This window comes from Alligator mississippiensis, chromosome 1, assembly GCF_030867095.1.
Source record: "Alligator mississippiensis isolate rAllMis1 chromosome 1, rAllMis1, whole genome shotgun sequence".
In the NCBI taxonomy this organism is placed as follows: domain Eukaryota; kingdom Metazoa; phylum Chordata; order Crocodylia; family Alligatoridae; genus Alligator; species Alligator mississippiensis.
This window is the reverse complement of record NC_081824.1, coordinates 167,654,619-167,670,366: the sequence shown is the minus strand read 5'-3', so window position 1 is coordinate 167,670,366 and position 15,748 is coordinate 167,654,619. Positions and strand designations below refer to the sequence as shown.

Sequence of the window (15,748 nt, the reverse complement as noted above, 5' to 3'; positions counted from 1 at the left end):
CCCGGAAGCATGGCCACTTTCCTTTGTGAGGTCTGCTCCCTACTGGGGTCTCTGGCACGCCAGCTGGAGGAGCTCTAGGCTGCAGTCCAGAGACTGCATGCCATCAGGGACTGTGAGCAGGAGGTCGACTCCTACTGCCAGGCCCTTCTCCCCTGGGAGATGGTCGCCTTCCAGGACTGGGGAGGACTCGAGGACCTCCCATGCTGTCCAGCCCAGGGGTTGGACCAAGGTGGTCAAGGGACCCAAGGCCCACCACACCAAGGCCCCCCCCACTGCTGGAGCTTTGAAACAGGTATGAACCTTTTGCAGCCCCAGCAGAGCCTGCTGAGTTGCCAGCTCCTGCAGGCAACACGGGTTCTACTGTAGCTACCGCCCCCGCTCTCCCCAAGACAAAATGCCAAGTCTTTGTCGTGGGAGACTCCCTCCTGAGGGGGACTGAGGGGGCAATCTGCTGCCTCGACCACTTAGCCTGGGAAGTCTGTTGCTTCCCAGGACCCCAGATCCGAGACATTGCAGTGAAGATCCCTGAACTCTTTCAGCCCACCGACCACTACCCTATGCTCTTCATCCATGTGGGCACTAACGACACGGCTCAGAGCACTCCCAGCCGGGTCATGAAGCACTACAGGAATTTGGGAGTGGGGCTTAAGGGGTTGGGGGCGCAGGTGGTGTTCTTATTGATCCTCCCAGTCTCGCACTACAGGCTAAGGAGGGAGAGGAGGATCCAGGTAGTGAACCAAAGACGATGGTGCTGGTGTCATCAGGAAGGCTTTGGCTTCCATGACCACAGTCCGCTCTTTGGTGAGAGAGGTAGCGAGCTGCTGGGAAGAGATGGCCTCCACCTCTCTCCCCTGGGGAGGAGGCTCTTCTCAGCCAGACTGGCTGACCTGCTCTACCGGGCTTTAAACTAAGCCTGCTGGGGAATGGGGGCACTACCGCCACTGCTGGCCCACTGGGCAACCCTTGCAAAGCCAGCAGGCCAAGGCACTTAAGGGAGCCCACCCCTGCACCAGCCCTGGAATGAACTGTAGGCAAGGCAAGAGCCCTCAAGCGGACACTTGTGTGCCTATACACAAATGCCAGGAGCTTGGGGAAAAAACGGGGAACTTGTCCTCCTGCTAAATGCAAATAACTATGATACCATAGGGATAACGGAGACCTGGTGGGACTCCACCCATGACTGGACCACTGTACGGCTATACCCTGTACAGCAGGGATCGAGTGGACAAAAGGGACAGGGGCATAGCTCTCTAATGTCAAGGAAAGCTACGCATCCCTGCAAGCTGACATTGACACCCACGGTGGACTTGAGACCCTCCGGGTTAAAATCCATGGGGAACATGGCACAGGGAATACTATGGTGGAAGTCTACTACAGACCCCCTACCCAGGGTCAAGACCTTGACCAGGAGTCTGCTAGGGAATTGGCTGAGGCTGCGTGCTCCCGGTGCAAGGTTGTCATGGGAGACTTTAACTACCCAGACATCTTGTGGGAGGAGTGCTCAGCCAAATCCGAGCGGTCGCAAAGCTCTCTCTCATGCGTGGATGACCTCCATCTGATGCAGGAAGTCTATGGGCTGACAAGACGTAAAGCACTGCTCGACCTGGTACTGGCAACCGGGGACGACCTAATCAGCAACCTAATGATTGAAGGGAATCTGGGTGACAGTGACCACGAGCTGATCACCTTCACCATCAAGCTGGCAAGTCAGTCAGTAATACGGAAGTCCTCGACTTCAGGAAAGCTGACTTTGACAAGCTCAGGAGGCTTGTCAGCAAGGCCCTAAAGGGGAGGGGAGTTCAGGAAGGGTGGTTGCTCCTCAAGGGAGCAATCCTGGATGCACAAGCAAAGTCTATCCCGTCTCGGAGGAAAGGCAGCAAAAGGGTGCAGCAGCCCCCTTAGCTCTCCAGGGAACTAGCGGACCTCCTGCATCTTAAAAGGAAGACCTACAAAGGATGGAAGACTGGAACCACCACCAAGGAGGAATACTCTGCTCTGGTCCGGACCCGCAGAGAGCAAACCAGGAAAGCCAAGGCTGCGAGGCAACTCCAACTAGCTACAAATATTAAGGACAATAAAAAGTCCTTTTTTAAATATGTGGGGAGCTGGAGGAAAAGCAAGGGCAACATTGGATGCCTGCTAAACGAGATGGGACAACTGACAACCGATGCCCAGGAAAAAGCCAACCTATTAAATGGGTACTTTGCATCAGTTTTTCACCAGTCCCATAGGACACGGAGGCCCGGGTGAGGGAGATTACTTATCATCCATCAAAGCTGACCTCATGAAGGAATACCTTGATAGGCTGGACACCTTCAAGTCAGCTGGCCCCTCAGTTTACACCCAAGGGTACTCAAAGAGCAAGCGTCGTAGCTCAGCCCCTGGCAAGGATCTTTGAGAACTCCTGGTGCTCTGGTGAAGTGCCCAACAATTGGAAGAAGGCCAATGTGGTGCCTATGTTCAAAAAAGGGAGGAAAGTGGATCCGGCAAACTATAGGCCCATCAGCCTGACCTCTAACCTGGGGCAGGTTTTGGAAAAGATTATCAAAGAGGCCATCCTATACAGGCTAGCTGACGGCAATATCCTGAGGGATACCCAGCACGGGTTTGTTGCGGGTAGGTCTTGCTTGACCAATCTCATTTCCTTTTACAACCAGGTGACCTATTACCTGGACAAGGGGGATGAGATTGATGTCATATATCTTGTCTTTAAAAAAGCCTTCAATCTGGTATCCCATGACCACCTCTTGACAAAAGTGGCTAACTGCAGCTTTGACTGCACTAGGATCTGCTGGTTGGGGAACTGGCTCTGTGGCAGGACCCGGAGGTTGGTGGTTGATGGAAGTCAATCGTTGTGGTGCACTGTGACCAGTGGGATCCCTCAAGGCTCTGTCCTAGGGCCTTTACTTTTTAACATCTTCATCAATGATGTAGACATTGGTGTCAGAAGCGGGCTGGCCAAGTTCGCTGATGACACCAAACTCTGGATTAAGCATCCACACCTGAGGACAGGAGGGCGATCCAGGCAGATCTTGACATGCTCATGAAATGGGCAGATGACAACCTGATGGTGTTTAACACCAAAAAATGCAAGGTTCTCCACCTTGGGAGGAAAAAGCTGCAGCATGCTTATAGGCTCGGTACTGCTACGCTGGTTAGCACTAGATGAAAGGGACTTGGGGGTCATGATTGACCACAAGATGAACATGAGCCTTCAATGTGGTGCTGCGGCCAGTAAGGGAAGCAAAACGCTGGCTTGCATCCATAGATGCTTCTCAAGCAAATCCCGGGATGTCATTCTCTCATTGTACTCAGACTTGGTGAGGCCACAGCTAGAGTACTGCATCCAGTTTTGGGCTCCACAATTCAAAATGGATGTGGAGAATCTTGAGAGAGTCCAGAGGAGAGCCACGCGCATGATCAGAGGTCAGGAAAACAGACCTTACAATGACAGGCTGAGAGCTATGGGACTCTTCAGCCTGGAAAAGCGCAGGCTCAGGGGCGATCTGGTGGCCACCTACAAGTTTATCAGGGGTGTTCACCATGGTCTGGGGGAATGTCTGTTCACCAGAGCAACCCAAGGGATGACAAGATTGAATGGTCACAAACTCCACTGCGACAGATTCAGGCTGGACATAAGGAAGAACTTCTTTACTGTCCAAGCTCCCAAGGTTTGGAATAGACTGCTGCTGGAGGTGGTTCAAGCACCCACTTTGAAGGCCTTCAAGACACTTTTGGATGTTCATCTTGCTGGGATCCTATGATTCCTGCTGACTTCCTGCCCCTGGGCAGGGGGCTGGACTCGATGATCCTCTGGGGTCTCTTCCAGCCCTAATGTGTATGAAATCTATGAAATTTATCCCACTGATAAAAAATAACTAAAAGAAAGAGGAGGTCTTTGTCCACCTTCAACGCTGTCATGAGGGATCCCTCAAATGGGAAAGACTAAGGGAAGTTTGGGATTAGACAAACTAGTTTAGATTAAATATTCTTGCTGAATAACTTCCAACTTCCTCTAGTTGGTTATAACTGCTTCTGAAAAAAGAAAAGCTTGCCAAAAGAAACATAATATCTGGTCCCTAACCTAATGATTAGTGGTTTGTGCCTATGAACAAGGTGTGAGCAGGGCACTCTGCTTCTAAAAGCAAGGCTTTTCTTGTAAGAGCTGGAAGCTTTTTCAAGATACTGATGTCAGGACACTGGAGTCCTTTGCCTAGAGAAAGATGGAGGCTTTGAATACTTCCCTTCTGGAGTGGCATACAGGCCAAAAAAGCAAAGGGTCACTTAAATTCAAAATCTGTCTTCTGGCTACAATTTGTGGCTCTCCACGGTTGTCTAAGATTTTTTTTTGGAGTTTCCAAAAAGTACAACCACTATGACCTATACATAGTTCCTGCTGTAGCTACTGTTCTAACAACAGTGCTGGAAGCATCTAAAGATGCTGACTATACAGCTTTGCCAGCAACTGGCCTTTTCAGGCACCAGCATTTACTTCATCCCTAACATTTTGAGGGAATTTCTTTGTTGCATAATATTCTACTGTAGAAAGTTATATTTAGCCAGTAGAGGTTGATAATATTTATCAATATTTATCAATATTTATCTTAATGGTGTATCTATATACTGCTTACAAGAACATCTTTTATGTGGTTCCTTTCTCTAAACATTATGTTAAAGGCAGACAAACCTGTGTGGATTTTTCACAAGAAGCTGCAACAGCTGTAGTAGATGCAAAGGCCAGGTGTGAAAAGAACTACTCAGATCTCCTTCAAGACATTTGATATGTATGATCTGTTCCCTTGCAGTCTTTAGAGACTGTTTGAGACTATTCTTGAACAACTTCAAGATGAAACTCTAAGATTCCTGCCATCTTCTTCTCCCAATTCAATTTTTAATTTTCTTTTTGTTCGCTGGCTCTTTAAAATGATATAAAAGACGTACAAAAACATACACAAATGTAACACTACTAGAATAAGGTAGAACTTAAGGTTATAGTGCAACAGTTACACTTCTGAAGCTGCACAAATGCACTCAGTGCAGAATCAGTATTCAAATGGATAATTAGTTGGAAGAGCTACTCTGCCAGACCTAAAGCGAGCTATTTCTTGCACACGTAAGCCTCAGCTGTAAAATCATTTCCTAAAAGTTTAAAACACGCGGAAGAAACCCACGGACACTTTGTAGCTCTGTCTTGTTGCTCTTGCAATAAGGAAGAAATGACTGGGAGTTGGAGCTAATTCAGCCCATTGTGTCCTCACAGCAGGTAAGGAGAATGTGAGAATGTTGGGCTGTTTCCAAAATATACACTGATTAAAAGATTCCAGGCTCACATGTATGGGAAACACAGAATGACCCACAGCGACTGGACAACCGCTTGAAGAATAAAAATCTTATCTAACACTTTTTTTTTTTTTTTTTTTTTACAGGCATCAAATATTTCACAATTTTTCTTATGTTTCTCTGATATCATCACAAAAGCAGAGTCATAATAATGAAGTAAAAAAAGAAAGTAGAACTGATTCCTTAATACTGCTTATACCCTATGCTGTGAATGGACAGAGAAAGTGTTATTTTGGTTAATAACAATTCTAAATGGTGGGATATAAAAAGGGTGTGTCTGGTATGAAGTGCCCCAACATACTTTTAGAAGTTGGGAAGTGAGAGTTAATCAGTCTGATGGGAGGAGAAAACACCGAAAACTGTGAAATCTGAGTGACTGTGTTATTATCACTCTGACAAAGAATGGGTTTTATTTTTCTGAATGCAATGGGGAAAATTAATAAATGAGATATTGTATAATTTCATCTCTCTGATTTTTGTAATTGATTGTGAAGCTCCTTCAAGACATGTCCATGGAGATGCAAGGAACTGCTGCAAAGGACACTTAGTTAAGCAAGCTGGGTCTCTATGCTTATTTCTATTCCTCTTTTCAGCCTGAGTAGTCATTCTGTCCTTCAGTCTCTTCTTTCTGTCTCCCCATCTACAATGTGTTTCTTTACAATTTATTTTGTGTGTTTACCATTTAGTGTGAACTCACTGTTTCTTTGTCTCCTCTTTAGTTTGTTTCCTAAACTTTTACACAAATACAATTTTACTTGTATTAAATTTGTATGAGATTTTAAAATGGAACATAGCCAGTTTCAATACATTCATTTTGATACTTTTTATTCTCAAGTTTCCTTCTTTTTGGTATAAGATAAACAGAGACAAAGTCCAAGTATAGAGTATTATCTTAGTAATACTGTTCTTAAATACTTAGCACTTGCAAAAACTATGTTATTGAAAAGGTATATCTATCAAGAGGATTAATTCAATAATGACTCAAGAAACAAAATTAATTAATAAATTGTCCTTAGTTAGGTCTTCTTATATTAATGGTTAATTTGGAAGGAAAAGAACAAGTAGACTATTATGTAAACGGATCTACATCTGCTTTCATGATGTGAATAATAAACTGCTTGTTTTTCCCTCAAATCTCCTGAGATGAATATAGCATGAATCAATATAAGGTTGAATATGTAGTCTGTTTTTTAAATGGACAGGTCTTTTTTGGCTTCATTCCAATTAGTTTACAATCTTTATATGAGTAATTTTCATTGGTCTTTACTTAGAATATCATGAGTGATGAATTAAAGCATTTAACAACTTTGGGTTCAAATTACTGCTTTCTTTACAAAGAATATTAAAATATATTTTCTGTAAATGAAATGTGATTGACTTCTAATTGGTATCATTGTAGGAGACCATGAGGGAGACTGGACTGAAAGAAAAAGAACTAGCATTAATGAGTAACCACATCATGAGAATAATATGTTCAGTGCTGGAGGAAAGGAAATCAGAAGTATTTATTTTGGAAGCAGTTTTCTCTAATCCCTTTGAAGTACTTACTTCTGTTTTAATCTGATATACGCAGTTGATAAATTGTTCCAGGCCTCAGCATTCTGCAATCACAACATGGGAGACGGTTAAAAAAATCCACTTATTTGGGAAAAATCATTTGAATGAAGCTATTATAAAAGCAGTTGACACTATCAATTTTGCTCATCACACACATGTACATGCATTAATAAATGCACATTCACAATATAGTAAGTACTGAGATGGTAATAATATCAATAATGTAAAATATGCTTCACGAACAGGTATTTTTATAATAGAAATGTTAAAATAATTTCTGTTCTGGATTGACATGCTGAGCTACATTTACGTATATGCAAATTTGGGGTAAGGCCATCAAGGTCAGAGGATGGATAACTGGTATAAACTCAGTGGAAGAACAGATCCAGAATACTTTAGTGAAAATTACCCCTGAGGTATGTGATAGCATCAGGCCTACAGAGCAGTTAAGTCCCATGTAAGATGTGTTGTGGAGCCTTTTACGAGACTTAAAAGTGGTGCAGAGAGCTTGTGGTAGATTTCTACCCACGAGATTTCATCTGCTGTAACTAAAAGCCCAATTCTGTGTTGTTTACCCACATATTAAATCCATGTTTAAGCCACTGGGAAGTGACCTGCTCTGCTCATGTGAATGTGGACAGGACTAAGCTACATCAGCAAACAAAGAACATCAGGCATTTTTACACACGCAAGTGCTGCAATGCCGGGCGCTTTGAAAAGCACCTGACGCTGCGACACTTGCAGTTGTATAAGTGGCAAAATGCGCGTCAGTGCTGACAAAATGGCAACGGCGCACTTTTGAACTAAAGCACCTCAGAGGTGCTTTAGTTCAAAAGTACCCTGCTGCCATTTTCTGCCTGCTAACGCGCATTTCGCTGCTTATACAACTGCACACAGTACAGTGCAATTCACCTCAGCTCACGTGTGGAGCAGACTCGATTAATCGGATCTCCAGCATGTCGTAGGAAAAACAGTAGGTGTATAAATGCCCATAGCTTCCATAAATGTTGGAAGTCATTCACTGTATTCTAACAATTCATATTCATGTGTAAAAGACTATGCACAACCAGGCTGGATTATTGCTTATTTTTCTTGTTGTTTTTTTAAACAATATTCCTGTGAGGTGGAGACCCCTGTGGTTCAGCGGTAGAAGCCCTGTCTACCACACAAGAGACCTGGGTTTGATTTCCAGACACACATAACTACAGCCATGGAGGCACCAAACATCTGGACTCAGTCTGGATTCTGTCTCAGTGGCCTAAAGGGAGGATGAAAAGTCTCCACTCCTCCAAAAATTCCTGCCCAGACATACGCATCGAAGGTCTGGGTGGCCTTCATGCATACACCATCCAGGATTGATGGTTGCCATCACAATTCCTGTAAGGTTGTAAGCATCTTCACCTTCATCAAATACACATGTACTTTAAAAGGGGTATCCAGCTGTCATCCTGCCCTTTTTAAGCTTGCTCACGTTGCACTGCTGGACACAAGCTGGTTTGATGCTTGCCTGTAAAATGAATAATAAATGCCTCTGGCGCTCATGAACTAACTATAGCTTCATGTTTAAGTACCATGACAAAGGCCAATTCTCTACCATTTCTTTAATGAATGATTCTAATGGAGAGTAGTGTAACAATTTCACAGAAAAACTGGTTAAAAGCAGCAGATGCAACTGAAGACCTTTTTTTTAACACATCTGCTTTACTCACAGAGTAAAGGAATAGATCAAAATATTTCTTGGTCATAGACATCCTTCTTGCTTTCAGATAAACTATTACATGAGTAGAGAGTGAACACATTCTTTGATGAATAATACATACGTCAGGTTCCAATGTCACACAACGCTGAAATGCTCTGGCAGCACCTTCATAGCCTTCCAAAGCTAAGTAGGCACAGCCCAAAGAAAACCATACACCCAACTAAAAAGAAAATACAAAATAAAGGGAATTCAGCATACCTGTTCTCATAATCAAAACAACCTTAGGTTCTTGCATGCTCAGATATATATAGCATTTGTTGGTTTTATCATAAAGCATTGCATTCTATCTTATACCGCATATATAATCTTGTACTATAATGGTAATATCTTATATACCATACAGAATCTATGGGAATCACTTTATTCACCACTGCAGCCAGAGTCTAACAGTGAACAACAAAGTACATTGGTTTAGAAAATGGAAGTGAATGATATGCAAAGGGGTACATATTTTGTCATATCTTGTGAGAAAAGTATATGCAATTTGAGACATGGCTATAAACAGAATTCTTACTGATAGACAATTTGTTCTGCATCTGTAAAAATATTCTAACAAAAATTCATAAATTATTTAAAATAATATTTCAAAATTATAGCTCTTACATTTTGGTTACAATATTATTTTTTCACTCATTCCATTTTTTTAAATAGTAACAACAATTTTAAAATATAGAGAGTTGCTCAAATAACGTATTCTTTAGAATTGTTGTTTTAAACAATGGAGAAATCTTGCCAACAAACTTCAGTCAGCAATAACCTACAAACAACTCTAATAATATTTGTGCAACTTGTGTTACAGAGAAACATAAAACATGACAAGTTCTTTTGAGACCTATTGAAGTATATATTTAAAAGCCTCTGCACAAGTTTGTCAAAATACTAACTTTGCCAACAGCTGCAAGTGATAGAGTATGATGCTTCTGAGCAAGTCATATAATTCAGACAGGCATCGAGTTCTAAATACATTGACAGAGCATTTTCTGGGTCTCTTGTATATTCAATTAAAGCAGAAGATGGGGGGAAGCAAACCTGATTTTAATACTTCATAATATTTTTAGGAAATGCTAGGGAATTTTTCCAGATTCTGCTATCTAGTGCAAAAAAACAAACCAAGCCAAAACTTCCTCAGTCAAACTGCCAAGATAAGATTAATGGAAAGAATCACCATTTTAAAAGAAAGAAAAAAATGTGTCAGATTATGTTGCTCTTAATTCATGATGAATAGTCCTGGATGGAATGAATAGTAAAGAAGCCAGAAGCTGGTCTGCATGCAAGAAAGACAGTCAGTGAAGATGTAAATTGAGCAGTCAATGGTTGAGACAGGCTGGGGTGCAGGGGGATTAATGGCTAGGATGAGTTTTTCCTTTAAACACACATCAAACCTTGCAAACACCAGAAGCAAACTTCCTCAGGTCCAAAACACACCGAATGGATCCAGACCGTGCCAGGACAAGAAACGCAAAACCTGCCAACACATCTCTACCACTCCCACAATTACTACACCCCACAACAGAACCATCAGCATTCCTGGATCCTACAGTGGCACCTCCAGAAATATAATATATCTCATCCAATGCACCAAATGCCCTGATGGAAAATACATAGGAGAGACCAAACAACAACTGCGCACCAGAATGAATGCACATCGGAAATCTATCAGACCCCAAAATACCCAATTATCTGCGGGGACACATTTCTCACAAGTAAAACCACTCTCTCCAATCTGTCAGTTCAAATACTGAAAGGGAATTTACAAAACACTTTTCAAAGACAAGCCTATGAACTTCACTTCATAAATCTCCTAGACTAATCATGGACTAAATATAAACATTGGATTTAAGATACAGTATAACCTGCCTGACATCTGATTCTGCAGGTACCTCTCCACTATTTACCTGCTACTTTCATTCCCCTTCCCCCTGCCCCCTAGCTTGTCTCACACACTGACTCCTCAATTTACATCTTCAGTGACTGCCTTTCTTGCATGCATACCAGCCTCTGGCCTCTTCACTATTCATCACTTGGCATGCTTTACAACTGAAACATCAGGTCTGAACCATTACAGACCATTAAATACCCTTACTCCAAACACAAAGAGCCTCAGTTTGCTTGACTCCAATCTAGGAAATGTCATTGCCCAAGTGAAGTGCACCAGTAAGCAAAAGAGATTTCTCAAGCTGATGTGCAGTTGCTGTAGGTCAAAGGCCTGCAATTATTGGTATTTTCTACCTGAAGTAATAAAAATCACCGCAGAAGAAAATTATATGATAGACAGAAACTGCCTGCCATTAAGGTTGCGTGCACAGATGTGCGTAGATCTAACAAACTTTAACTGTTCTGGGGTGCAATTCTTGATGCTGGGTTTCTGTATAAGACTGTTCTTGGTTTTTAGGGGATTTTTTCAGGTGAAGCGCTCCAGCCATTTCCAGAATAAGACTAGGGAAAACAAAGTTGTTTCGGCCATATCAAAAATTCTGGTAATCTTTTCTTTGGTAAGCACCATGCAGGCAATGTTTTGCTTAGGAGCAGAGATTTGAAGTTTGTCAGAGAGTTACCTTTACATCAAGGATGATCCTTTGCTATTCCCATGAAAATTCATTCAAATATATACAAGTTACTAAGATTTTGACAAAGAAAAACACATTTCACATATTCTCAGCAGAAACTGTAGAGCAGTAATTCTCAACCAAGGTGCTGCAGCACCACGGGGTGCCTTGAGATCTTTTTTAAGGGTGCCACAAGGTGCTGCACAATATTAGAACGGTTAGATGGGCAAATATGATTCACAAGATAAACCCAGAGATTTCAAAAATGAGTCCATAGTATTAAAGTCATTCTGACCTGCTGTGGTCTTTCCAAGTTTTTTGTAACAGAAAAACTGCTCTATTATTTTTCTTTAGTCAAAAAACGCATGAAAACTGGGAGCTGGCATTTTCCAAGGGGTACCTCAATTGTGAAAACATTAAGAACTTCTGTAGAGTTAACAGTTCAACTACCCAAAGGTTTTGTGTTCACTGAGTATGCTGCAGGCTAGGACTGACTAGGACACACTGCAATTGTAGCTCTGGGCTGCTGCACGCTGTGGTGGATCTTGATAAAGCAAGTGAAAATAAGGAGCTTGTTTGTTTTTTTACTTTTAGTGCAATAGCTGCTAGGCTCAGATAACATGGGGGTGAAAGGTGCTTGACTTAAATATAAAGAGAACAAGAGCTAAATCTTAGTTGGGGAGACACTGTGAGAAGTTTAGCACAGATGAGAAGAGGAGAAGGGACACAGAGGCTGTTGGGGGGGAAAAAAAAGCTGGAACTCGGGGACACTTAAAGAAGGTGCTATGCTGGGGACACATTAGGACTAAAGGATGTACTTTTGAACCGAGTGAGATGAGAGGGCAGTGGGGATGAGGCACGTGGGTTTGGGCTTGACTGGAGGCAAGGTAAGGGACAGACCAGAAAAGTTTCTTGCAAGGGGACCTGGAACTGGCTGGGCAAAGGTAATGGGGATATGGGGATAAGGAAACAGAAGAGTACAAGGCTCGGATTAGCAGCTGAAAAAAAGCCTGGAATTGAAAATAGTGGAGAAAAGATGTAAATGGAGAGCCCAGCATGGGATGTAAAGGCATGGGGAGTGGAGACTGGGGCAAAGAATCAGCAGTGAAGAACAGATAATAAGATTCAGACAGTTGGAGGGGATGGTGGTAAAGGGGTCATGACTGGGGGAAGACAACTTAAGATTTCTGAGTCTCACTCATTTTTTTGCTATCAGCTAATGTCTATGAAACCTACACACCATGTTTCCCATTTCCCTTCTGAAGATGGGCCACAGAAAAACCACGGAGGGTCAGGAACTGAAAGGCCAAGATCTCAACATCAGAAGGAGCTTCAGCTTCTCCTTACTCTAGAAGACACTCTAGGTTGACTTCCGGGGTATTCAGAGAGGCCAGATAAGGTAAGAGGTCCTGAATAAATGCTCCATGATAAATCCCTTGACAACAACTAATAAATTATATTTTTTCAGTCTTCTGCTTTACTGAAATAATGTTTAGGTGTCCTTTGGACATTTAGAAAGGGTATGTATACTGCCTGCAGGTATCTGTGATTAGAAAAGGAGGAAAATAACATTTTAGCATTAGATAAACACTGAACATGTTATTAAGAATCATGTTTAAAAGATGGAGTTTAGAACAATTCTGTGTGGAAGGAATGATAAGAATGTTATTAGGTAGGGCATCAAATCTGTTGCCTCTACTGGCTGATGTAATAATTTCTCTGAAGCAAGTGACCAACTAAAAGGTAGTATAAGGAACTTTGTCAGATATTCAAAAAAGAATTCTGTTGAGGCTTGCAGAACTAGGTTAAAGTTCTTTTTTGGCATAAGGGGCTAATGCTTGCATTTGTGTCCCCCGCTCCCCATCCTTCTCGTAGCAATACTTAACGTTTCCCGCCCCGGCCCGTTTGGTTACCTGTTTCAGCTGGTAACTAAAGGAAATGAAATGAAGGAAGTGAAACTCCCGGCACACTGCATGCGGGGGGAGGGGTTGGCTGGAACAGGTAACTAAACATCCAATCCATGGGGCAGGTGGGCAGGTTACAGAATAAACGTGGCCACCACCGCCGGCTGTGCAGTGTCCCCTGTGCCCGCAGGTTTCACAGACAGGACGGGCCGGCCCTAGTCACATTGTGTGATAAGAACTCTGAAGGGCCCGGGCAGCCCCCCCACCCCGGCAGGCGCCTGGGGGCCATGGCTGCCTCCCTGCCCCCAATCAGTCTGCCACTGCATAAAGTTGCTGACTTGAAGCTCATGTTTGGTCACTGATAAGGAAAATAGAGATAAGAATTAACTAAACTTTTCTTCTTTTCAAAACTTAGAGCAGATGCAAGCACATGAAGATAATTTAGGCTTTGTCTAAATCTGAAATCTGGAATTTGAAGGCAACTTTGTAATAAGAAACTAAAGGGTTATAATTCTCTTTAAATCACTGGGAAAATGCTTTCCAAATAATATGTATTATAAATATCTTTAAATATGGAAAACAGTGTTTCGATATCAATAACCTGTGAAAATTGAGAAATTCCTACTCCTTAAATACACATATACACCACAATTTTAATTTTTCAGGTTCTATGATATAAAATTAAAACTTGGGCTCTAGAGATATCATACTACTTAAATACATACTATTTACGTGCATGTAGACGCAATAGCCTGTAATCCTGTCTAAAGAAATTATTTTTAAAAGTTTGTAGTTATGATTAGAGTCAAGGAGACCCTTGAGAAAAGCATTATCTGAATATGTTTTTTAATCGTTCATTTCCTGCAGTCAGTCTGCCCAGAAATTATGTTCCTCTTAAATACTCCACACTGATAGCTTTAAACTACAAAATTCTCATGGTACAGAGGCCTACTCTATGATGGGAGCTTCTAGTTCAACTCTGTTTAGTTATTTAAGTTACCTCTGTCCCACTGCCAGTCACTAAAAGGATGACTGATATGCAAAAGAGAATTCTGAGTATAACACTTTCATTGCATTATTTGAAGCTTGAAATCTAGTTGCACTTTATGGCAAATTTATTTCCACAGTATAATAGTTTTCCCAATGCTAAGCGATGAGCTACCTGCTTCAAATCCAAACAGGCTATCATACAAAGTTAAAAGTCAAACAATTTAGTTTGATTAATCCAGAAAAAGGATGTTTTTGTTCCTGCCAAGCTCCAATTAAAATATCTTGTGATCTGGTAGTTGAAGGTGATAGCCCAAAACATTAACTGAAATATTCTCTTTCAAGAAGATGAAAACTTGTAATGAATCATTATGGAGAAGTGTTTATTATATGATATCAGAATCATGAGCCATTAGACCTAACCACAGTAGATATTTCCAAAAGATGCTGTAATTGTTAGATAACTTATTGGACAAGCTTTTTGATCTGCTTACAGTTAGAATAAATAAATACATGGATGTCACAAAACTGGTCTGAAGATGGGCAAGTTATTGAGAGCTTGAGAACTCCTTATGTTTGGTTAATAAATAATTTGTGTTCAAGCTAAGAACTATATTCCTTTTGATAGTATGTTGAATTGCTTTCTCAAACAATAAAGCTTAGAGAAGATTATCTAAAGTAATGGGAATAAAAATATTTTTTTCCTCTTAGTTTGGCAGCTCATTATAACCCTGGCTTTGGACATTGTTCCTTCCATCTATAAGATATCAAACTGCAAGGCAATTATGGATTCTCTTATCCCAACTTGTATAACTGAAATATGGAACTGAGGGTGGAAACAGACTGACATTTCATTTGTGCCACCATTAAATATTTGGGGCAAACTGTGAGCAAAAAGATGTTGCTACCATTTGTCTTGCCACATGAAAGGAAAATCAGTGGAGTGACAAAAGGGAATTTTGGGTGTCTCTCCATAAGTGGGAAAGCCCCACTTTTCCTGCTCAGCCAGACCCACTCCCCACGATCAAAGGGAAAGCAGGAAGATCACCATCAAGGGTGGGACAAAGGGAGATGCATGTTTCAATCCAGTGAAGTGGATGAGCTGTGCTGCAACACATCATGGTACAGGAAATCTGCTTCATTTGGTAACATCTATTTCTAGCCTGAGTTTTACAGGTAAAACAAAATCTGAGTCTTAGTGTCCTCTCTAAATGTTATAGGCTTCATCTCTGAATAAAGAACTCAGAGAATTTACAAGTAAATCAATCACTTAATGAGTTAAACTGTAAAATGAGTCCTTTAAGAAATTCATCACTTGTGCTTTTTCTGGTCTCAAATTATGTCAGTAATAGTATACAACAGACTATTCAAACTTTCCACATTGCTAAAATTCAACACAGTCTCATGCACAGTTTATATTTGAAACTATTTGCATGCAATTACAGCTAAATGAGCCATTGTTGCAAGCATTCTTCTGATTATAGACAACCAGACATAGCCTGGTCAGTAATTAGGTCACTCCAGTGAGGCCCTGACAGAGATAATTAACTGACTGCTTTTCCTTTCCATTTTATTGTTATGCTGTAATGAGTCAACAGTATGAGGGGAACTGCACACATGTTAAATGGTCTTACTGGATGATTATATAGCTGCCA

The 15,748-nt window shown here is 41.6% G+C and overlaps 1 protein-coding gene across 1 annotated transcript in view; it reads right to left on the bottom strand.

Moving 5' to 3' along the window:
- TTC27 (tetratricopeptide repeat domain 27) overlaps positions 1-15,748 on the bottom strand; it is a 228,411-nt gene that overhangs the window by 25,808 nt on the left and 186,855 nt on the right. The window contains exons 14-15 of the mRNA XM_014600026.3: positions 8,718-8,816; positions 6,889-6,941 (exon numbers count right to left, since the gene is read on the bottom strand). Of these exons, the coding sequence (XP_014455512.1) occupies positions 6,889-6,941; positions 8,718-8,816 (152 nt within the window). The remainder of the gene's footprint in view (positions 1-6,888; positions 6,942-8,717; positions 8,817-15,748) is intronic.